Below are 25351 nucleotides of genomic sequence, written 5' to 3'. Positions count from 1 at the left end.
ATATTGACAACAATTACTATGACTTAATTATCTTCACCAGCAACCTATCGACATAAGAAACGCCATCTCGTGTCATTATTGAAGCTCTCAATTGGGTTGTATATTTCAATTATTAAAGCAAAATTTAATTAACTTCTCATTAAAATGGCAAAAAGAAAGAAGAAAATATGTACTAGTTTGACTATTGTCACAACCCACAACGATGATATGAAATTTTCATTATTAGTTGCAAAATCGAACCAAATCAAATCTCATTAATATGATTATGATACGATTCCTTCATGGCTTACAAATATTTTTGTATGACTAATATGAATAAAAAAAAATTTAATATCGTATTTTTCAACATTGTGTACTCATTTTTTAAATAGTAGCACTCCTCTTCCCCAAATAATTTATTTTGTGTGGGTATTAATTAGTATGTATATGTCGTTCAACAAATAAATGAATTCGTATATAAAGTTATATACCAAGAAGAATCGATTAGAAATGGTCTACGTGAGAGGTTACCTAAGTCTTGTGGATTTTACACGTGGCACATTTAATTTTGATGTACATTATTTTTTGACGATTTCAATATGTTGACAAGTATATAGGCGACTGACTAATTAAAAATATGGAGGAATTGGTTAGTCATCGACTTATCTTGTGGTAGCCGACTTGAGGAATTGTCTTCATGTGAAATTCACATTCGAACATTTGCATTTAAAAATTAATACTATTATAATATTAATATGTGATAATGGTATGATTGCTACTTTAAATCCAACAAATAGTATTCCGATTATCACATTTCATATTACCATTCAAGAGTAAACATCGTTTTATTACTCGGTGTTAGACCGGGGCGTAGCCAGGATTTTATTAAAGGAGGGGCAAAAATAGTAATACAAGAGAAAAATTTATGTATTTGAGAAGAGGCATTTTGTGTGATTGATGTATATAATCATAAATCCGTGTATAAATATACAAGGAAATGAATGGATGAGGAGGGGCATTTGCCCATGTCCCAATAAGCTAGATCCGCGCCCCTGGTGTTAGATTTGTCACAAAATCAACTAAATTGGTAATATTAATAAAATTATAAAGCATCGGTATATTTGATTTAAGAACCTAATACAAATTTCACGTTGATTTTCACATGAAATATGGAATATTGGTATAGTCAATCATATCGCTTATCTTTGACTAAAAATGTCAAGAGTACTAGTCCATCGTATTAGAAATTGCTGGCTATAATTGCTGCCTAATTTGTTCTGAATTTTACCCGACCAAAAATTTTAAGTTTAACCCTAAACGTTCAAAGATCATATATTTATAATAATCATATCATATGGAAGCTATAAACACAAACAAGATTAAGTACTAGTAGTACAAAAGTTTAAAAAATACGATATTTATTAAGAATGATATAGGAGTATTTGACAAATCTTTGATATAGGAGTATTTGATAAAATCATGAAAATTTAAAACATAGCAGTATTTATATACCAACAATGGCATCTTAATCTGAATTTAATACATCACTAATCACAGGCAGGAGAGAATTGGTACAACATTTTGTGCCTCGTGAGGAGAGGTTGATGGAACTACCGCCTGAATAATAATGTCACGCTCATATCTACAGACAAACAGGCAGAGCCGATAATATCATCTTTTTTCTAAAACTCAATGCTACAACTATTATGTACTATTACACGAAGCAATTTCCCGGGCTAAGTTACTTTGTGTCGGAGGGAAGCCAGATCTCTATACGGCTTCCACCTGCTCCAAGGACTGCATCGGTGTTTCTGGGAGAGACAACTCGGACAACACACCCGTAGCTTTCCAGAATCTCCCGAGCAACTGTCAGCCCGGCAATGAAATTCCATGTCATGTTCTCATCCATCCTATCTTCACCGTAGAGATCACCCCCAAATGGTGTAAGTGAATGCATTTGTGTCTGCAAACAACAGTTTTCATCAATAATCCGCAAAGCCTAAGAGCCACAGAAGTTCGAGCAGAGGCACCAAATGCGCAATTTAAAATTCTACGACCGAATTGCACGTTCCTAACTGGATTGTTATGATTTGGAAATCCATAACTCTCATTTTAAACTAGGTATCTCAAATTCTTCAATCTAAACACAACTTAAATATCTTTTAAACACAGCCTTAAAGGGGATGGAGCTGCCAGAACTAATGAGTTAGTAAGTAATTACCATATACTGCATGTCAGGCCCATCGTCGTCTATGATTATAAGAGCACCGCCAGCTGGCGCTTCAGTGGAGAGAATTTCAATTCGGCCCCCAACCTCTGTTCGCAGCAAAGCTCCTTCAATTAAATTGCTCAAAGCTTGACGTAAAGCAGGTTCCTCGACCACAACCTTCAATGACACTGAAAGATCACATAGTTCCACAACCCGTTCCTGATTATGCGCTAGAGGTCTTATGGCACCGACTAAATCTTGCAGAACATCAGAAACTTCACACGGTCTAAGAAGGAAAAGAAGGTTTTGTAAGGAACAAATCCACAAAGGGAATACAAAATATTGGTAATTTATAATGTGATAACCTTTGGACCCTGCCCTACTTCTTATTTAAATATCTAATTTCACGACAGATTTAGCAAGAAACTTCCAACACACCAAAAGAAAAGAAGAAAGAGATAAAATGCAGCAGCAAAGAATATGTAAGTCAATTTAAAGCCAACAAACAAAATAAACACCACAACACCAGAAAATAAAGGGAAAATGCATATATCTTTAACACAAGAATACCTAATTTCCTGTAGTCGTGAAGGTGCAAGAGCAAGAGGTGGCATGGGAAATTCTGAATCTTTGGAAGCAGAAATAAGAGACAACTGTCCAGTAGATTCTTGCATATTGGATATCCTAGAACTCGTTTCTGGATCTATGTCAGATGACTGTTGCATCTGCTTCTGTGTTCCTTTGTTATATCGCAGTATATTAGCCTATGAAGCAAGAGAAACATTTAAGCATAGAGAAAAAACAAAAATAAAATCAAACCAATGAAAAGAAAAGTGCCAAAGGATCCAAAAAAGGTGGAACGCTGTAAACAAATGTGAGAAGTTGACTCTGAAATTAATTTATATTTTCTAGGGATGCTAGTCAGAGCTGTAAGAGGAAGTGGAGAGCACTTCTTCGGAAAAGTTATTATCAGCAGATTAAACATGCGGCAAAGTGCTTCATTTGACATGCATCAGAAAATTATAAATAAATGCATGTGGTAGTATTTTCTTCAAAGTAGTGACAAGAAGCAGAGTTACCACAGAGAAGTCATAAGTTGAGTCAACTATACAGCCAATTCTAAGCATGGCGGGCAGTAGAATTAAACCTTTGTCAAGTAGACGGCATCCTGCAGCTTCTGAAGTGTATCATTCATGTAATCTCCTTGCACTAAAATGTCTTCAACTATATCATACGAAATCTGCAATCTCATTATCATCATGCAATCAGGACAATAAACAAGAAAGCATTAGTGTTTTACAACATATGTCAATGTAATTTCAGCACAACCTTTTAAGGTTGCCAGAACACCCACCTCACTCCTTTTCAACTGAACAGACAACATCTTGCTCAATGTGCGAATGCTTGAAAGAGAACTTCGAATCTGAGAGTCGGCGAAGGAAACATCATGATATGCTAGAAACAATCAGAAAAAATGGCAAAGCATTAAACTTACCTGCTCCGCTAAATTATTCATCCTAATATTATTTTGCCATGATGATTGCTGCAGTAGCATAGCTTTCTGAAGATTCATACAGAAAAGAAATTTCTAGATATTAGAAAAAGATACAACACACAAACCCACCAAACTATGAATACATATAAAGCATTAGTATCAAAACAAAAGAATATACCTTGCCTTAAAGTGAAAGATATTTGATTTAGTAGATACACAGAAAGAGGGTAAAAATACAGAGCTATAAATAAGAAACCACCTGATCCATGACATAAGCCATGGCAAGAGAACGGGTGATGTGAATGGCATTAATTTTTTGTTCTGCAGAAAACTTCAACTTGTCAACCGAGTGATCCTTCAAAGTTTGTACATCTAATGGTTGGGAGTCCATGCTCGGTGGCAACGGAAAAGATTTCCCAGAGAATGTACAGTCTGTTTGATCATCCCATTCTCTTTCTAGAGCCGTCTTTGGAAATTCAGCAACTAAGAAGCCCACAACAAATGGATGACTTACCATTGGGAAGACTACAGCACCAAACTCAGGAAGAAATTCTGCGGCCTGCCTAAAAAGAAAGAGACCATATATTAGAAACCTATCCATAAAGTAGCATGGGGGATAAATGGAATAAGTAAATAAACCATAATTATTAATAGGTACAAGATAAAATGAATGACATAAAATCCTTGCCTGTTGACTTGAAATGGCAGCTTCTGCAACTCTTAATCCTGCTGGTATACGGAAAGTACCAACTAGAACTACAATATCAGCAGCACTGGCACATGGATAGAAAGTAATGCGCCGCAACTCCAACCGATCCATGACATAACTACCAGCTGGTCTTACATAGACCTAAAGTTAGCTAACTGGTATTAGAACCCTATACATTCAGTGTCATATGATGCATTAGAATGTCATTACACTATGCTACATCTGTGGATGACAGGTCCTCTAAAAACGTTCTGTCTATGTCTACCAATTCAGCATTTTATGTTCAAATCTCATTTTTAATCATTTGCTCAATATCATGAATCACAGCAATATGAAACAATTGCAAATATAGTAATTAGTTTAATGGTCTAGAATGAGTTTAATCAGATCCCGCTATGTCCTGATAAGAAATTAATAATAAGTAGATAAAAGATGAATATAGTATACCGTATTACACGACAACTTTTAAATTTAGAGTAAATAAAATGCTCCACATGATAGGAATATAATTGGTAGGAGAACTAAATATAAGATAGGGTATAAAACTAAATTATGTTCCATTAAGAAGAATACAAATAAACCTTACTATTGCAACTACAGCAACGTCGACAGTTTGGGCTTCCGTACAATACCTATTGAGGCCAAACCTGATTCCTATTATGACTATGATTAGGGTTCATTGCTTATGCCTATTCTCGTATGCTCTCTAATTGTAAATTGTATCTGAATTATTATATAGTGTTTGTCCCTATAAACTAAGTAAACAATTGATATATTTATTCGTTAAATTCGTGATTACTTCTGTGATTATTGAGTTTGAGTGCTGGCATGGATTAAGTCAATATCTAACAACTTTGCAAGTTTATAATATTAATTTACAGTTTTCTAACAAATCATCACCTTTTTAATTGTATTTTAGGCTGCTAAACTAGTTGAAAATGGAATAATGAGCGGATGATATGAATCAACAAAGCCAAATACCGATAGAAGGGCGTCGGGATGGACGATGCGGCGGAATAGGTCGAGCTGCTCGAGGCAGAGCCGCTGGAAATCCTGGCTCGGCAGAACCATAGCTTTGCTCTTCGCGTCTCCGCCTTTCTCAATCCGGTGCACGAATTCGACGGGACTAGTGGAGGAGTCGCGCAAGGCGGCGGCGATGGCGGCTGCGGAGGAGACCATGGAGTCCTCGCAGGCATCGTCGTCGGATGTGAAGCTGACCTGGCCGAGGGCGGTGGAGGCGGTGGCGGCGAGGGAGAGGGGGCGCTGGGCGGTGGCGGCGCGGCAGGAGCAGGGGGAGTGGTGCTGGGTTTTGTTGTAATTAGGGGCGATGGTAGGGGCAAAACAGTAATTGGAGTGGGCCGCGGGGAGTGGTGTTTGTGGAGGAAATGCAGACAGCAGCATTTGATAATTTCTCTCGATTTTCTCTCTCTAACTCTATTTCTAGTTATTTTCGTTACACACTGATTCGAAGAAGCTAAATAAAATAAGTTCAATTTGGGCTCGTGGCCCATTTATTCAATTCAAGACTAAAGAATGGCTTGTTGGGCCTTTACTACATCGGTAAAATTGGGCTTTGTAATATTCCAGCATTAATATAGCTTAATAATTCACTTACATTAAACTATTATAGGCTGCAAAACGATGACATATTATACCACTAAATTTAAACATTCCAGCTGTATTCTCTTTCCATCTCTTTTCTCATTTCTCCATTCTATCTAATTATTTCATAGCATAAACCATAATTCAACAAATGACATGGCATCCGATAGGGCCATGTGACTAAATCATCAAGCTATGCTAGCCCAAAATCTTAATTAGTTGTAAATCTAAACAAATCAATAATTCAATTACTAAAATGAAGATTTAAAATTAATATGCAAAATCAGAATTTAACGAAATATCATTAATTTATAACTTATACTTACAAATCAAAAAACAAAAGAATTACAATGGTGATCATTAGAAAAGCATCAAGCTTTCCAAGGCTGATGCGATCAGCAGGCGCAATGGCGTTGCCTCCTTTCTCTTCATTGCATTTGATTTTCTCTTGGTCATTTTCTTGGTTGAGAAGAGGGGTAGGAGTACTACAAACAAATGATATAAAGCACCTCATTAATCAAACAAATGCATATGCTTTTGTTTCGTTAGAGCATCAACAATGTTGGCTCGTCGGCGCTCCTTCTCCCCGACGACGAGCCACGTTGCTGAGGCTATAAGGGAGGCGTGTCTTGTAGACAAGGAAAGCGGGTTAGATGTTCACCACATTCGATCTGATCTGATTCACACGTTAAATCGGTCGACTAATGAGCCACCTCAAATAGGAAAACCAGTCAATTTAGTCATGAACCACCATTCCGTTGAACATAATTTTTTCAAGCATACTTCAAAAAATATTTTGTTTGGAGAATTTGTTCTCTTAACCTATATCGATTTGTTTGGACTTTTACAAAATTAATTTGATTTTCACCATACAAACGAAACTATTGGTAAATTTTACTCCCTCTGTCCACGAAAAATATGACACATTGTGAATGACACGAGTTTTAATGTGGAATTAGTAAAGTAAGAGAGAAGTGAAAAAGTAAGAGAGAAGTAGTGTTTGTGGAATGTGGGGTCTATATTATTAGTAAGAGAGAAGGGAAAAAAGTAAGAGAGAAGTTAAAAACTTTCCTTTTTTAAATGTGCTATATTTTTTGTGAACAACAAAAAATGGCAAATGTGCACTATTTTTCATGGACAACAAAAAAGTAAGAGAGAGTAAAAAATTTCCTTTTTCTGTTTGCCTTGATTGATTAGCCTAAGTTCTTGCATGTATTCAATTCACATGTTTCATGCTTTTTATTTCTATTTTATTTTTTCGACTTCAATATGTATCTTTTTATATATTTTTTAATACTAGAAGACTAGAGAAAACTTATCAATGCTATTGATAAGTTAAACATCCACACATTCTACAGTGACATCTATTTAACTTTGATACATGAATCCATATGATCAAAGGTCTCTAGGTCGACACCAGTGTGACACAACATTTAAATTTCTATTTATTTGCCAATAAAAACAAAGTGATGACTTTTGTACTACCATTGTTTACCCAGACTCTAAATCTTATTAGTTTACATTTTCCTTTTAATTCAAACACACATATTCAACTGTCTCCGAACTGAACTGAACAAAACCAAACCAAACCAAACCAAACCAAAAGCTATGTTCGAAAGAAGATTACTAAGTTCTCGAAATTCGACTAAATTCAACTAAATTCAACTGGCATAGTACTACATAGGAGTATTATTTTTGGTTATAAGATTTGGCACATTAGCATGAAGCTAGACATAATAAAAGATGGTGCAAGAAAATACAAACATAGCTGGTACATATCAAGATGATCAGATAGCTAAGAAAGAAAGAAAGATTATTTACCTATAAGAGCAGTTTAGGACGAAAAGAGCACATCCATGGACTTCTACTTGGGTCGAAAACGAGTCTACGACTCCAAAGTCTTTCCCACTCCATTCTTCTCTGCATTTACACAAAGCAGTGCTAAATTTTTTACCATGGAGCACCTTGCCCAACTCAGCTACCCTCATTGATATGTCGGTCTTCTGATCGCCTAGGTTGAAAAACGCAACATATATTTCTCCTGGTAATATAAAATTCATCATTGGAGATGATTGGATTACTTGAATCTAAAACTAAACGAACAATAGTTCTAGAAGGTCAAACCTCTTCTTCCAGTTGCGATCCAAGCACGAACGCTTTTGGACACAGAATTAGCTGGAAGAAGACCAAGGTGACAGATTAACTACGACAATACGAATCATACATAAAGACCACGAAAATGAAACATCACCTCTTACTCTCCTCATTGATGCACATAAGCCAGAATAGCTATTTGTCAGGGTGCCATTATTGGTCAGTTCCCACATCTGTTCGAATAAAATGCTTTGTTGTCACATACCACAGTTCAAGGTATATGTGTAACTCGGCAGTTTATAAACATGATATCTAATTAAAGTATGTACTATTAAGTAGAGAAAATTCATCTACAATCAAATGATTAAGAAACTAATCTCCATATATGTTTTTGAATTAAGTGTGGTTTTTGCATTCATTATATATACATTTAGAGAAGCTGAGATGAAGAATAGATTGAAATTACCTGATTGGTATGCAATTTACATGTTGAAAATGATCCCCTTTTCGATTCCTTGGAAGTAAGCTTTGTGTTTGAAGAAGCACCCAGGCAAGCCTCCGCCTCCTTTGTCTTCAACAAATGGACTTTCCCGTCATAGTAACGATTGTTTGTCACATCATCGTTTCTGCAATAGCATCGCCAACAAAAGTGAGGGGTACGGTCATGCACATATTATGTTTAAAGATGTACTAATGCATTGAAGAGATATTATTTGTAGAAATAAAATTATTACAACGAAAAAGGTTGTTTTTTGTAAAGGCAAAAAGGCTCTTGCTGCCCGTTTCTTGACTCGTCCTGCCAACAGACTTGTTCATGACCATCTTCAATAGCTCTAGCAGACCATCCAGCCGCCTCAGCATCTTTGCAGCTGGTGAGGCCCAAAGAAAGTGGTTCAGAGATTCTAGGTCCATCTAATGCATGATTTTTTACACGACAGAAGCTTGGACTTGAGAAGTAGGGGAACTGCAATTTGTAAAGTTTATTAGACTATAATTCTGTTCATATCTCATAATGAGACGTGCTAATGTCTAGGGCATGCCTCCAAATTGTTTGAACTGAAGGCGTTTATCTCCAAGAGAGTAGGATTAGTAATCAGGCTGAATGTTGCCTCGTCAAGGTGTCTCATATCTCCTCCGAACATGAGAGGAGACTTCGCCATGGACCACAATGTCATCTGTCCAAATACCTCAGTCATATTAGTAAGTGCAATTTTTCATGTTACTAGTAAGCTAGCAAACAAAATAAATAGCGTATAATCATAAGCATTCACCTGCGTTCTTTGTTCATCTAGAGTGAGGTTGCATTGTCTATGAGGGCCTTCATTTAAACCTTTCAACAATCAAATCATAGTGCATTTATGCAAAAATGGTCTTTGGAGATCAGAATGCCAAAAGAAAATTATTGATCTTATTGAACTGGCCATATAATTAGTTCGTAACTGTAACGTGTTAGTAAATGAATGCTTCCAAAGCATTCCAAATTTAATGCAGAGAGTTTTTATATCCTATGTTATCCAGTGAGTGGAGTGAGTTAAACAAATATCTTCTACAAGCTTTTTAAATCAAATGTAAAACATGATTATTAGGTTGCAATTTATTTATTGAACAATATGTAGGGGGCGACTGAAACATTGCCAATCCACCGGCAAGATGACATATACCTTAGTACAGGCAATCAACAACTGGTGAACCCAAAAGCAACTTATCTCAATCAATTTTGACCAATAAGGGGCATGATGTATTTATCTGTTTACCTTCACTAGTAAGCCACCCCAATGGAAGCATATCTAAGTCTGGCCAGGACTTCCCACGCAGGCCTTTTGCTCCAATCATATTTGCAGCAGAAAAATCCCTGGTACGGATAGAAAAGTAGGTAACTAGTTAGATAAAAACATCCATCAGAACGATTCTTGACAGAAGGAACAAGGCTGAAACAAAATATAAGTTGTATAGAACAAGGTGGAGACATTTAATATACCGAGAAACATCAAAATGGCCAGCCACATCCTTCCATCTATCCCAATCATCCCCAGTAATTCTGTACATATTGACCAGACTACTAACATCCCTTGCCATGGCTGGTGTCACACTTGTTCCAGGAGATAAGGAATACACAACAGGACGGTTAAGTTCGGTTAAGACCTGCAGATTTCACCTGAAATGTCAAATTCAAAGTTTCTGTTCTTCGGGATATCCTTTCTTTGTCTTTCTCTTTTCAGAAATGAATAATGTTTGATATAACGAATATGAAATTACGGAAAGTGGAAAGAATACAAAGGAGCTATACCTTTGAAACATAGCTTATCTCGTCTAGGCTGAAGTCATTGCCAAATACACAATCATGTTTGACTGTAATGAAAGAGATGATGCACACCATCTTCAATGACATTACGCAATATAGTGGCAATATAACTTGTTTGCTAGCAAGGAACATGAGAACTCACCAAAATCAATACCCCAGTCAGCATATTGTTGATACAGTGACCTCAGAAACGCTCTTCCAGCTCCTAATTTGGTGTCGACGCTCATGAAACCATTTTGCATCCATGTGCAAGCCCTCTCCTTGATTCCTATGTCCTTTGCATACCACTTCCGCCCCGACTCCTCATATGCTTTGCCCTAATCATACATTTCAAGACCATATATTTCGATTTTGTAGCTGCAATTTACTCTTATACAATTACTAAATGCAAAATCTGTCAGCAGTAGACTGAGTTACCGTATTAACATCAAGGATAGGTGTGTTTGCATTGAATGCCTGCGTGCTGATACCTCTCATAACATGAATGCCGAATTTCAAACCCATTTTATGCACTTCCTCAGCCACTTTGGTGAACCCTTTCCCATCTCTAGAGGAAGGCCATCTACCCGGGTCAGGCTTCATCCTTCCCCATTCATCAATAACATCAAATCCAAGAGAATCTACATAAGCCCCGTCAACTTTCCTCCTATACCACAGATAATCCACCACCACGTACTACTTGAAGCCGCACGGTGCAAAAATCATTTCACTAAGATCAGTCAGCTATCACAACTCATAATACATATACACTAACACTACACTATCCATTGGCTGCAACTCAAGTACCTCATATCCATGACTATGCAAGCGGTGAGCAACGAGTTCAGCATTCTTAAGAAACTCTTCCTCGGAAATGGTCCAACAGAACGAATCATACGAGTTCCAACCCCGCGGCGGCAAGCTAGCCTGCTCTACTCCTCCCAGGCTAAATTCAAAAGAAAAAATCAAATTAAATAAATAAAAAAAACACAAGATTCTTATCCCCTTTCTTTCTCACAATTAATCAGACAGACCAACCAATTAATTAGTATACAGCGCAGTATTCAAAACAAGTGTGAATTAAATATTAATACATCAAGATTAACAGATATTCCATTCAAATGCAGTTTCTATTACTTCTATAAAACAGTTGACTTATTATGAATCAATAAATATTTAACATATAAATTCCTCAAAAAACAACTAGGTCTATGTTTTCTCTTCTCGAGGTAAATCTAGGTCTCTGTTTACCACACACTTTTATATACAGTAACTACTAAGTGAGAAAATAGGCTTAATAATTGTAATTTAAAAAAATTGAGACACAAAAAATATGAAAATTGAAGACAGAGAAGGAAGATGGAGATTTAGTGAGGATACCTTACGGAGAAAAGAGTTGAGAGGAGAGAGAGATAGAGAGAGCTCAAAAGAAACCGCCCCATATCAAAATTGATGGTTTCAGTGTTGAAGAAAGAGGAAAATGAAGAAATTGCAGCTGATGAGTACGTAAAGAGCGTTGAGAAGTGGAGCACCAACTTTACAGCTAAAAATGGATAATTTGAGTTTTTGTGTTATATGATTCTAAATTACAGCTTGATCAAGATTTTGTACAAAATTTTTCAATATACTAGTATTAAATATAGTCCAAATTTTGGATTCAACGTTATCAATTGCGTGTTAAAATTTACTATGTTATATCAATACTTATTTAATAGTGAATGAAATGAATATGATACAAAATGCTATTGTCCTCTCTTATTTTCAAAGTATTAGTTAAAAGCTATTGTCCATATTTTTATTAATTAGTTTTATAAAAAGATATGAGTAAAATAGAATAGAGAAACATAAGACAATACTTACCATTTATAGAAAAATTGAAACGAGACTCTTCGTATAATTGATCTAAACGGCAATACGGGAGTATTACCATGAGACGAAGAGAGTAATATTTTTTTATTTTTGGCTCCAAATTTTATGAAGTGGAAACTGTAAAGTATTAGTTGGACCTTTGTAAAGACCTATTGTGGCATTACAGTGACACTCATCACTCTCTCTAAACTAGACCTTGACAGCAAACAGTGTGCGGGAATTGGGGGAAATCTTGCATGGGTGATGGAGTTGAGCAAGAGAATCCGAGTGGTATTCAAAGATGACGACATTTTGAGCGACACCCAGAAATTGGAGGGTTTGAGCCGCAGCTGGGTTCTGCTGGACCCCCACCGCCACGACGCCGTTTCCGACCTCGCCTCCCATCTCCTCCACGCTTTCCGACTCCACCAATCCTGCCCCCACGGCATCGTCCTCTCCGTACGGACCTCTCGATTTCTTTGAGCCTTAGAAAGATCGTTTCTTTTGATGCCAGCATGTTTTGGGTTTTGCTCTGCCTTCAAAAATCGACTGCTTTTGATCAAATGTGCTTCTTTTTTTGCTTCTCATTCTAGCTAGTTGCTTCTGAAATCATGCATTTTTTTGGGATATTATGGATGGAAGAGTAGCTTAATGTAGTTATTGAGCATTTGGATTCATGATTTTTGCTTCTTTTGAGAAGATATTTTATCTCCTGAGTTACTATGGTCTGGATGTTTTATGAATTATGATCCTCATTTTCACTGTATGTTTCTTTCTTTCTCATTTTGGTGTTTCGAGACAGCTATTTGAGTAGCTTTTGAAAGATATTTAAAAGAGTTGATGCTTATGGAATACTAGTTCTTTGCAAAAGTCGGTGCTGGGTTCAAGGAATTGCTGTCGTTGCTACTTTGGCGATTATTGAATTGGAAGTGAAAACAAATACTTTAGTAGTGTTATTGTTTTTTATTGATTTGCTGATGAGATATGAGAAGTTGGGAATTGTTGTTTTCGTATTTTATTTTGTGCTACTATTTTTCACTCCAATTTTGTTTTGCTTCTGAAACTCTGGCAGATATCTGGCTTTGCCTTACCACCGTTTGTATCTACCAGAATTTTAAAAGATGATGAGATTATCAGGTTAGTAAAAAAGATTATTACTAGTACTGAGCACAACAGAACATGGCTTATCATTTTAAGTTTTGCATTTGGAGTGGAAAATGATATATTAACATTTTAAGTTTTTCATTGGGAGTACAGTGTGCGGAAAAGGAAGGACATTTTGTCAATAGAAGGAAACAATGCTGCTGCTAATGATGTTCAGAAATTGAAAGCTCTGGAGAAGCGACCCGTAGACGCTGGCGTCTTGCTTTTAGCAAATGGAGAGTTTGAGAAAGAAAAAGGTGGTTATGAAAGTGACGAGTCTGAAGATGATGACGAAGTCTTGTTGGACGTAGTTGAAGATTCTGCAGCTGAAAATTCAAGAAAGAAAAATCGCAAAAGAAAAGCAGCCGAGAGGCTAGAAGGCAATAAGTATGTGGTCCTCCCTCTTTGTTTGATCTACTTAAATCTACCTCATATATTTATGCTTACAGGCCCCCTTGCGTGATCTATTGAACCTACCTCATATTTTTATGCTTACACTGTTACACACACTGTTTTTATACCACTGTTCTTAGGGAGAAGAAACAACGTTCTGTGGTTACTGGAAATGCTTCCAGTGATGTTTGTAAAGAAAAAAAAGATGCTTCTGTAGCTCGAGATAATGTGGAAAACAAAGATAACCCTGCTAAGCATAGTGATGAGGACAATGTGGTGGGGCCTGGCGAGGAGAGGTATGCTTATTAGAAATAAATCATTTCTAGAAATTTTACTTTCTCCCACCGTCATATTTTTTTCTTATAATCAAAGTACAAGTCCAAAATTATTCTGTATTAGGAAAACCTACTTTGAAGTCAATAATCGAACAAATGACAGGGTAGAAAGTTACAAATTCCCTACTGCACTGACATGTCTAGTTTACTTTTTTTTTGGAACCAATGTGATATTCCATTTGCTAAGTAAATAATATTTTTTCAATACTTATACCTGTAAGTGATTGAGCCTACGGCTGCATGAAGTATTAATTAGTTTATTTTGGCTCTAAATGAATAGACAAATACATTAAGATAGTGATGAGAGAGCTAGTGTATCTTTGAACAACTAACATGGTTGTGACAGAGCTTGAGCTAAGTTGTTGTTCTACAGTATTAGTATATTTGAAAATATGGAGAAAATTTATATTATTATAAAAAGAAGGTACACTTTCCAGCATAGATGCAGATATATATAACAAGTTTGTATATGAGGAGGGAGGACTGAGGAGTATATTTTACAATCCCTTCGTTTGTGCTATGCTATTTCTTTGATGAAAAAAGAGAACATGGCATGTGTTAAAATACTTATTAGCTTGTATTTGTTGTCTTTCCGATTAGAATATTAAAATATCTCATGGCCACTAATATTTTTCTTGATGTGAAACAAAATTTTGTTAAATTAGAAGGAAGTTAAACTTCGAAAAGGGGTTGAGTCAACCATGCAAGTATATTACAGGTCTGGAAAATAACAAATAAGACTCCAATCTCAAATTTTACTGAAAAGAAAATCCTTAAACTCTTTGACTTAGACGTTCTGCTTAGTCCTTTCTTTTTAGACATTCATGTACATATTTGATTAATGCATTTCTTTTAACTTTTTGAATGATCAAACACCTCTTTATTCTATATATTCTTTGCTACACATGCAGAATTGTTGTTGTTCAAGAAATAGACAACAAGATCGACGATGCCGAAATCCCCCCTAAGGAAACAAAAAAGGTGATTCCTCTATTTTTCAATGGATCATATTGGTCTTGTAAGCTGTGAATTGCCCTTTATTCTGTTTTTTCAATTGGTTTTTCTAATTTAAGTACTCCGTATATAACTATGTAGTAGCACTTCAATTTTGTGTTTTAGTAAATACTAAGAATTGTGTTCTAAATAAGAAGCTTTGCAGTTTTCATGAAGTTCCACTTTTCGGCAGTATATGCTTCCAGTAATCCTTTGGTTGACGTCAAATTCCGATTTGGTCTATTGTGGATGTGAGATATCACTATCAATTTTTTTCGCTACATGATTCAGTTTTGTAAAATATTTTCCTTAATTGCACTATATGCTCCTTTCTCAAACTTTTCCCTGTGAGTCGTCCTGGAATTAGTATGCCCCTGATTATTTGCAGGTTCCAAGTAGAAGTGCTCGGCGGGCGTATAAAAAAAGAATTTGGTTGCGTGAAATGGCAAAATTCAGAAGCAAAATGCCACTTGTGAATCAGAGGGTCTAGTAAGCTACTGGATATATGTGTATTTTCTATCAAGACTTTTCCAGTGCCAGTAATCTAAAGCCAGACTCACTTCATTTTGCAGCGAAACTGGAAAGAGGACCAAGCTAAAGCTGACAGAAGAAAAAGGAATGGCCAATCGAATGGACAGGTTAGTGCTTTAATTTCTTATTATGTTCTGCGATTAAATTGAAAACTGAGTGCTTCAGTTTAACAGCAAAAGTGGAAAAAATACCAAGCTGAGGGTGAAAGGAACAAAGATGATGGTCAGCCAAAAGGACTAGTGAGTTTACCTTCTTTGCTTGGAGTTCAAGCCTATTCTGGTTGCCTCTGATTGTCATTTTATACTGACCTATAAGTTGTCTGTGCAGCTACACTGGAAGCTATTTTCCCAAGACAACAGGGTTGTTAAGGGAAAGAAGCATAAACAAAATAGCCGAAATGATGACTGTCTGGAACTTCGAAAACAAAATGGTGATGAACGCAAGCAGAAAAATCAAAATGGTGATGCACACAAGCAGAAAAATCAAAATTACGATAAACATGGGCAGCTGACCCAAATGAGTGGCACATTAGAGCAGCCAAGCCACAGTATGCATGAGCAACCAGATCAGAGTAGTCCATCCATACAAGAATGTATAAATCAAAACTGTGATGCATCAAAGCCATCAAATTATAATTGTATGGAGGAGAATGAATTTGCTCCCATCGAAATAAGGCCTGGACATATCCGCTTTGAACCTTTGGAAGAAGGTACTGCATTCTATCTGCCAGCAATTTATTTGGATTAAGGTTGTGATAACATTATAAAACTCGGTTCTTCTGACTAGGTGAACGAGAGAGTTATAACTCAATAATATGAATCATGTTATCAACAATGTTTTCCAGCCTTCTAATTTTTTTTCCTAATAGGTCTAGCATTCATTAGTTTTCTTCTCTCTTGTCACAGTTCTTATTAAGTTTAATATTTTTCAAGTTGAGAAGCCCAATCTGCTTTGTTCCTGTTCCGGAATGAATTACGCCCTACATTATGCATCATCAACTTTGTTAATCTGTGCAATATGCTATTGAAAGCAAAATTAAGTTATTTCTCCGATCCCACTGTTCATAAATTGATTTTCCAACAATTTCTCCCTCCCTGTTCTGTCTTCACAGATTGGAATGATATCTTCTATTCTGCACTTGGATTTACATAATACACAGTGAAACTTTATTTTCTACCGCACATCTTACATGTGAAATTCTTTATGTTGATGCAGAGGAAGCTGTGCAGCAAGATCATGCACCTCTGGTAATTTTTGTTATGTATTTGCTGTTGGTTGAACAATATTTTCATCATTTTATCCCTGCACCTGAGTTTTAGGATCATTATCATGAAATATTATTACTTCAGAACATATGTTTGTATGGGATCATGCAATCAATATGCTCGCCTTGGGTTTCCTTTAGGGGTAGCCTGGACTCGAGGGATGCAACCCGTGGCACATGAGTGAGACTCGTGTATGCAAGGGAGGATGTTAGTCATCATGGAAATTAACTTTCTTATTTAAGCTGCCTAAGTATGTAATTTTTCGGCACTCACTATGTAATTTTTCGGCAATCACAATTTTTACCAACCAATATGTGATTCATCAGATTTGAAACAAGGAGGTATAAGAAAATTTACCTTTTATTTTAGCCTTTTAATAAAGGTGTGGAAGAAAAAGTTCAGCTCAAGGTTTTGTTGAATTATTGATGGATGTTTGTTTGTCCATGCGAACCATTTATCCATGATTTTGTTCTTTCTCTGTGTTTCTTTTTCATACAAACTGCTGACACATTTCCTTGTGATGTCGTTTTTTCAATAGAAAACCTTTAATTGGAATGGAATTACTAGCAAGAAGAAAGGCCAACAGTGGGGGAAGGAAAACCGTGGATTCACGCCTAGAAACGATTACGGAACAAACAAAGAAGATTCTGAAGCACTGACTAAAGAAAAAAAGAAACAACCAAATGAGAGAATCAACTTTGATAAGCTTCATCCCCTTCCTGGCGCGCCTAAGGTTGTTCCTTGATTTCATCTAAGATCATTAATAGTAATTATTCCTTAGAGTATGGTTTAAATTTCTCAATATTCTTCACGGTAGAAATCATTTGTCCTTTTATTTTATGTAGAAAGGAGATCTCATTGCTTATCGAGTTCTGGAATTGTCATCAACATGGACGCCTGAGCTTTCTGCGCATAGGGTATCATTCAAATATGGTTGAAGTGTTTTTTTCCTCTTGTTCAGTGACCTCAATAAAATGGTTGTGAGACATTTTCTATTATATAGGTTGGAAAAGTATCTTGGTACAATGCAGAGTCCCAGCAAATGATGTTACTGCCGGGTACTAGAATATCCACTCGTTTCTGAGGAAGATGATGAGGGTGATGCCACCGAACTTGATAACTCTCTCTATAGAGAAGATGGGTCTTTGGAGGTAAGCAGTGTATACATGTAGAGTAAGCCCTTTTATCATATACCTTCACAGAGACGTACGCCGAGTCGCCATAGACCATCTACATCTTCTGACTGTTTTCACTGTGATCCATCTCTTGCAGATTGATTTTTCAGCACTTATTGATGTACGTGTCCTCACCAATGGAGGATCAAAACCAGGAAATAAAGACGTTACACGTGTGAATGAAGCATCTACAAGTAATATAAATGCTCTGAAGACAGCATTGCCTGGCAGCAGTGGCGAACCAGCTTCTGAACCCAGCCCAGGTATGATGTTCAGTGCAATTCAAAGAAGTGCAAAAAACCAAACTGATAATAAAAAGCTCAAATAGGTAATCGTCATCCTAAATAACCCACCATCTGCAGATACTCGAGAATCAGACCATGGTAAAGAGACACAGCAGCCTAGTGGAGGTAAGTGCACTATATATAAGGTTTTTTGTTTTGATAAATTCCAGCAACTCAATAATATTCAAATTGTTGTAGAAATTGGTGGGAGTGTGTGGGACCAATTGAGTGAGGCTCTATGTGCCAAAAAGGAGCAACTATCCAAGGAAAATGGTTGGGGCAGTACCCCCAAGAAGGTGGTAATCTCTAGTGACAATAGTTGGGGGAAGAATGCGAAGAAGATGCAACCATCACCTGGAAGTAACTGGGGCAAGAAACAACAGCCGTCACAGGAAAATAGTTGGGGGAAGCAGAATGTAGGCAGTAAATCATGGTCGTACAAAGCTGAGAGGCCGCGCACTTGGTCCAACAATGGCTATGCTGAGGTCAAAGCGGTATACATGAACGACTGGAACTAAAAGAAACTTGATTTGTGAGGTTTTTTTGCTTGTGTGAAGCAATGAAACTTGTTGGCTAGTTTGTGAGGTTTTTTGCTTGTGTGATAGCAGCGTATGGCATTCTCAATCCGTGTAAAATGGCCATCTATTTCAATATCTTTATTTTGCTAGGAAGCTAAAGCTAATTCAACTTTTACATGGTTCGATGGTTTACTACTAGCTTGACGGTTTCCCTTTCTAATATTTTGTACTAGTATTTTGTGTTACCATATCCAAATGAATGTCTTTGTAAAACACACAAACCAATTGATAAAGATTTAAATATGGTCAAAATTACAAACAGTCATGGAGTTGAGTAAAGTTTCTCATATATCAACTCCTTAGTGTGAGACTGTGAGTATAAAGAGCATCTCCAAGGAGAAAAGACATATTGAGAATGTATATTTCTCATTTACCTTCTCAAAAAATTATTATACCTTCTTGAAAAGTAATGGACTCCTAGGAAAGAAGGTAAATTGGAAAAGTAAACAAAATAGTAACTAATTTTTTACATTTTTTATCAAGAAGAGGTAAAGATACCTTCTCAAAATGAAAGAAGGTATAATACCTCCTCAATACCCTTTCCTTTGGAGCATGAAATTTTATGAAAAAGAGGTAAATATGGTAGTTATTTCTCTTTATCTCTCCATTTACCCTTCCCCTTGGAGATGCTTTTAGAGGTTTAAACTATTGGAGAAATGCTTTTTTCCCCTTTTTTACTTCACCAACATCAATATTGATGTAAATAATAGTTGTATCTCACACGAACCAAATATAGATTTGAGTCAATAATGAGGACTGGGAAAAGGTACAAACTGAACTACAGCATTGATGTAATTGGGAAAAGCAACACCACCTTTGGCGCTGACAATGTAGAGCAAATTTGAACACATTTCTTGTACACCTATCCTATTTCTTAAAAATAATAATATTTCCTGTACATTCTTTTCAAAATTTCAAACAAGATAATCAAATTTCATCTCACAAGCAGAATGGGCAACAGCTTGGCCAGCTTTGGGATGCCATCGCCAAACTCCTTGGAGCTGCTGCGGCAAGTAAGTCCAAAAAGAAAAGGGATTCTATGTGTATCTCCTGAACTACTATTTCCCTGTGAAAGGGGACTCTTTCTAGGATCAAAGTCACTGTATTCAAGTCCATTCAGTGATGGTTTAGCAGACACATACATGTGATAGGTCAGACAAATCAGACGATGAATGGGAAGAGGTACATGAACTTGCATGATTAGATGTTGAAGGTAAGAGAGACGGTGAAATGGAACTGGACTTCGTTTTACTGACATGAAAAGACGAAAAAGATTCCACCAAGCTGAATGGTGATGATCGTGATGGTGAGAGTGAACAATCAGAAAGAGGGGCTGGACATGCCACTCCTGTCAAGATATTCTTACTGCATGGTGGGTGGACGGACTCCTTGTTACATATGAAGAAAGTGAATCACACTCACCTTCTTGTAAGTGAAGGCATCCCAAAATTCATATGTCTCTTCACCTTCTTTTATAGTAATAACTGGGCCCTGGGAACTCTTCCTGAGGTAGTTTCCCTGACATTATCTGACATCATCGAAGGGCAGTGCTTCCCAGTCCAGACAAATAAAGTTGAAGGAATTTGAATAACAAATGCTCCACGAGAGTCGAGCTTATCTGCACCAGGATCGGGATAGGGATAGTTCCTTAAACGGAGATGGAGGATCGGAGGTATTCCATCGCACCACCTCAAGAGATTCACCGTGTAATATTTCTATACATATAGTAGTAGTTTGTAAATCGATAAGAAATTACGATCCTATATCTATTATTGAAATAATTACTTGATTGATATATGTACGATGGAAACAAATATAAATAGATGTCTTATATATATAGAATTTTAGATCCATACTCTCCAGCCTTTCATACGTATAAGTAATTCATCGATTCGATTAGAGTAAGAGGGTAGAAGCATCAATTTCCGAACATACATTTTGTGTTCATCAAGTAATAAACGACTTGGTTGAGAGTTGCTTCCAATTTTAATTGTAATCTCGTTGTTTCTAAATAGTCCATTTAGTTAACGAATTATCATATCATGTATTTTACTCATATTTCACTATAAAAAATTACTCTTTCTGTCCAGTCCATGCTACTTGGCATACTTCTTTTTCACAATCATTTTAGAAAAATGATACACTAATAAAATTGCTAGCTAACCTAACCTAAAATCATATTCATGTACGATAAAAAATGATAATCTGAAATTTGTAACGGTTTATTACTACAGCTTTTCCGATTATAATCAAAACCTCGTTATCATATAGTGATTGAAATTTGAAATTGTTAATGGGCCTAGCCCGGTTGTCCAAGCTAACCCGAAAATATATTTTGGGCTCATAAAATAGTAAAAGCCCAAACACTCTGGGTTTGCCTGAACTCTTCATGCGAGTCGACTTTCTTCTTTAACAATTTTGATCACATACTATATTAAATGAAAACCCTCCTTATTTCTCAGGGCAAATTGTAAAAAAAAAATACAGTATATTTAATCAAACTTTGGTTAGAAAAGTAACTTTAATTTGATATTTTTTTCATTATTCAATAATTTTGGATTTAAGAAAAAGTATACTATACGATAAAATGGAAAATACTATATAAAAAATGAATAAAGATAAATGTCTCGTGTTGGATTTAGTTATGAAAAGTTTTTTTAATAACCCGCTAATAGCATGTTACAACAAAGAATTTATAACTGAAAAAGCAAGAAATGTGATGAAAGCCCTTTAGTTTCTCTTTTATTTCATTTACTTATTTTGGGACTATAATTCCTTTTTGTTTTGAAATTCATTTATTTTTGTTGCTTTTTAGAAAATTAAGATAAATAACTAGCCCTTGACACGCTTCAATACATTCGAATTATTTCTTCCAATAATATACACTCTAGTTTATTGTTTTAGGACAGAATGCAACTCTCCATTGTTGTAAGATATTTTTTTCATAAAATCAGTTGAATACTGTTCTACAAATGACTAAGTTTGAACAGTGTTTCAAATTAGAATCTAACATAGAGTAAAACCGTTTAACTAAATCAATCTGAATAACAATACAATTTTATTTAATTTTTTATTTTTCTTGCCAAAATATCCAAGTAAATACTACTCCTATGAACTAATCAATTCTACATATGCATACACATCTTTTATTCACTTGGATAGCTCAGTTTGGTTTTCTAGTTTTGACAATAATATGAATATCTTTATAAGCTCAAAACATAATTATAAAATCTACACAATATATTAACTTGTTATATCAAATCAATAATCTTGAATATGAATATGTCACATGAGGAGTTGCAGTAACTTTCCAAATTTGAGTAGTGTATGTGCATCTATAATTGTTTCGATATTTATGACTACATAAATGATAAATAAATGTTCGATTGAGAGTCCATTCAAATTTGTTACCACTATTTATTGTTATTTGAGAATACACACATGCAATTCTTTTATGAAGACACACCCATGCAATTATTATTACTACTACTAGTTTCAATATAAGAGTGTTCAAATGTTTGGTCCCAGCCCATATAGTGGGCCCTATTACATAAATTGAATTATATTTGGCACTTTTGTTATGTCCCAAATCTTATTGTCAATACTATATCCACAAGTTCAATTGAAGGTCAATTGAACTAAAAAAAAAAAGTTCAATTGAAGGTCAAGCCAAATTTCTTTGATTATCTCTAGAGTCTAAACCAGTTCCATGATTAATTTTGTAACGAGGTTACACCAACATTCATATGTTAAAGACAAATTTTATATAACTCATGTAATTGCCTATGAGTCCATCTATTCAGTCAAGCAGTAGTTATAAAACTTAAAATATATATGGTTATTTATTAAATTAAACTCAATCTGCCTGAAATATATTGTCCCATTTGACTATTTGTGTTTACCGATTTTCCGTGTTTGTGTTTTATCTTTGTAGGTTTAATTTTTATATATCAATTTTTTATAATAAAATATGAATATAATAATTTAGTGTAGAGTGTAACGTTCACTCACACAAAATAGCAAAAAAATTATATAAAACTTTTAATTTCGGATATGACAAGATGAAATAATATAATCGTAACGACATTCACTAATTACTACTTTTATTATATGACCTATTGTTCTTGTACCAGTATGTGTTAAGTGTCTTCGAAGAAATAAGAAACGTAGTAATATCATCACTCAAGAAAGAACAAACATTAAAGATTCGGTTGTTAATTACCTATATTTTGTACGATAAATCTTTCTCTATAATAATAAAAATTCGAATGAGTTGGGATTGTTTGGATCAATGCATTTTGATCGATAAAATGTTTTTTGAACTTTTATAGAAGATAAGATAGTATGTATTTTTTCATACTTAATTTCTGAAACTACAATTTTTAAAGTAAAAGAAAACTCATTCCTCTCGTCGTTCAATTTTAACCCATAGTCGTCAATCTCATGCATTGGCACCATTATAATTTGGAAAGCTTCATGCACTAAATAAACTATAGAGCCCAAGCATGAAGTTCATTAATTTTTGTAATTAATAATTGTTGAGCATGTAAAGTAATTATGAAGCAATTGATGATGGTTGCAAAGGATTATTGATGGGGGAGTTGGGTAAGTCTTTAATTTATGTGACAATGTAGGAGTATGTATATAATATGACAGATGCTTACGTTGTGAACAAACACAATAACATCAAATATTGCATCATCGTTATCACACATTTATGTAATGTAACCATTCATTCCCTTTATTTATAATGAGCCACCCAAGCCTTAATTAGTCTTGTTGTTGGACAGCTGTGGTAGTGCAACTATAGGTATATCATTATAGTGTTCACATTGAATTTACCCCTAAAGGATAATATCAATCAATACAAATGTAAATTGAGTAGTGTTTTTTTTATATGTTTTTTAAGAAAGATATTAAATTGATACTAATATTATATTACTTGATAAATCAAACTACTTAACTAGCTAGATACATGATTCATTAGTGTCAAGTAGTGAAATCGTAGTTATATAATATATCTATTAAGATTTCATGCTGAATTAGCAATTAGGGTTCATTAAGTGTCATTTTAGACTTCCAAGTCAAACTTATCCTTACTTCCAAGTTTCATTTTTGTATTGAGCCAAAAAAACTGATGAGCAAAAGTTTGTGGCAAAACATTCAAGCAATACCAATAAAAAAAAGTGAAACTCAAGTTTTAACAATCTAACCAACAAGTAACAACACCACCCGAGCTAAACGAACAGCTTAAACAATTTAAAATTATTAAAAATAGTAGTTTGAACTTTGTTGTTAAAATAATTTTATATCCATTTTGCTTCGTAGTTTGATTTTAGCATGAAGTCATTTTCCAATGCAAGATGTGTCAATTCATAATACCTAGTATTCTCTCTAAAATATATTTGTATACTATATCTTTGAACGATCGTTTTACATAAATGAGAAATGTTTACAAAAATAAGACAGTTTCTTGTATTTAATGTGATAACCGAATCTTTAATGTTTGTCCCGCTACAATACTTTTCTTGGGTTGTTAAAATATTGCTACGCATATATATACTGATTCTTGAAAGGAACTGAACATACAAAAAACTTAATACATGTATAAGAATAATTGGTCCAATGATAAAAATAGGAATTCATGAATGTGAAGGCCACATTATTTGTTTTTGTTTACGATTTTCTATTACTCCATAATTTATTACTTTATCATTTCATATCCAAATACCACCCTCAGACATTTTTATTGAAACAAATAGTAAATTAACAGTAGTACCTATATTAATATATTTTTCTACTATAGTTACATAGGCAAAAACATTCGGTAAATAGAAAATATCAAGCACTTTCGGAGCATAAAGATAGATTTTTAGAAGTGGACGAGATAGATTTTAATACAGAATTAGTAACATAGAAGAAAAACATGAGAAAACATAATTGAGGGTATTAATTATAGTTAGAGAATGAGACTCCCTAAAATAAAACAAAACTATAACCTCGAAAGATTAGAGTGAAGTTATTATAGTGTGGGATGAAGGACAAATCAAAAAGGCCGGGCCGGGCCAGCGATGACATCGGTCGACCCTTCAATCCGACATTGTTTGCATCCACAGCTCCAACAATAGTTATAGGGACCACTATGCAAATTCCAACAGTTCCCCATGCACGTTACTTATATGCAATTTTGAATACAAAAATTATATAGGGTATTTATGATTCTAACAAAAAAAAGTGAAAACACTCAAGGTATTCTCTTAGAGTATTTATTTTGTTGGATTCATTAAATACATAAACTAGAAAATTACATACTCCATTGAAGAAACGGTACATAATTTCCCAAGTATCTCTTTAAAATATCACAATCAATCCTCACAACACTAATTGTTGTTCGTGTTGATAATACTCAAAGCTTCTTGATAATGAAAAATGTCCCC

General features: G+C 35.1%; 3 protein-coding genes across 5 annotated transcripts; 1 reads left to right on the top strand and 2 right to left on the bottom strand.

Annotated features, from left to right (window-relative positions):
- Window positions 1-1420: 1420 nt before the first annotated feature.
- LOC121807460 (chloroplast sensor kinase, chloroplastic) lies at window positions 1421-5844 on the bottom strand. Its single transcript, XM_042207697.1, has 9 exons — window positions 5374-5844; window positions 4372-4533; window positions 3943-4242; window positions 3684-3749; window positions 3543-3611; window positions 3336-3428; window positions 2759-2952; window positions 2201-2474; window positions 1421-1942 (listed from the first exon to the last, which is right to left on the bottom strand). The coding sequence occupies exons 1-9, from the start codon at window positions 5791-5793 to the stop codon at window positions 1721-1723; spliced, it is 1800 nt and encodes a 599-aa protein (XP_042063631.1). The 5' UTR covers window positions 5794-5844; the 3' UTR covers window positions 1421-1720.
- Window positions 5845-6283: 439 nt separating this feature from the next.
- Window positions 6284-11954, bottom strand: LOC121807458. Of its 3 annotated transcripts, none has more exons than XM_042207694.1 (15): window positions 11750-11954; window positions 11177-11315; window positions 10808-11065; window positions 10533-10707; window positions 10376-10437; window positions 10067-10230; window positions 9843-9940; window positions 9360-9418; window positions 9129-9263; window positions 8823-9052; window positions 8555-8714; window positions 8246-8321; window positions 8119-8169; window positions 7816-8035; window positions 6284-6479 (listed from the first exon to the last, which is right to left on the bottom strand). In XM_042207694.1, exons 1-15 carry the CDS (start codon window positions 11809-11811, stop codon window positions 6317-6319), a joined length of 2052 nt encoding a protein of 683 aa, XP_042063628.1. In that variant the 5' UTR covers window positions 11812-11954; the 3' UTR covers window positions 6284-6316. The 3 variants fall into 3 exon arrangements, with proteins under 3 accessions (XP_042063628.1, XP_042063630.1, XP_042063629.1); XM_042207695.1 differs by lacking the exon at window positions 6284-6479 and adding an exon at window positions 6519-6670 and having other exon boundaries at window positions 11750-11953; XM_042207696.1 differs by lacking the exon at window positions 11750-11954 and having other exon boundaries at window positions 10808-11068; window positions 11177-11302.
- A 439-nt stretch (window positions 11955-12393) lies between these two features.
- On the top strand, window positions 12394-19074 carry LOC121807199 (coilin-like). The gene is given in 19 exon segments (XM_042207416.1): window positions 12394-12676; window positions 13290-13354; window positions 13475-13747; window positions 13894-14049; window positions 15000-15069; window positions 15470-15524; window positions 15527-15570; window positions 15654-15719; window positions 15786-15851; window positions 15940-16321; window positions 16828-16859; window positions 17416-17610; window positions 17723-17794; window positions 17881-17934; window positions 17936-18028; window positions 18150-18315; window positions 18415-18462; window positions 18535-18778; window positions 18780-19074. Coding segments are annotated over 19 exon segments (2337 nt in total). The 5' UTR covers window positions 12394-12481; the 3' UTR covers window positions 18841-19074.
- Window positions 19075-25351: the final 6277 nt, after the last annotated feature.

Source organism: Salvia splendens, chromosome 6, assembly GCF_004379255.2.
Source record: "Salvia splendens isolate huo1 chromosome 6, SspV2, whole genome shotgun sequence".
Classification (NCBI taxonomy): Eukaryota; Viridiplantae; Streptophyta; class Magnoliopsida; order Lamiales; family Lamiaceae; genus Salvia; species Salvia splendens.
This window is presented reverse-complemented; position numbering and strand designations above follow the sequence as displayed.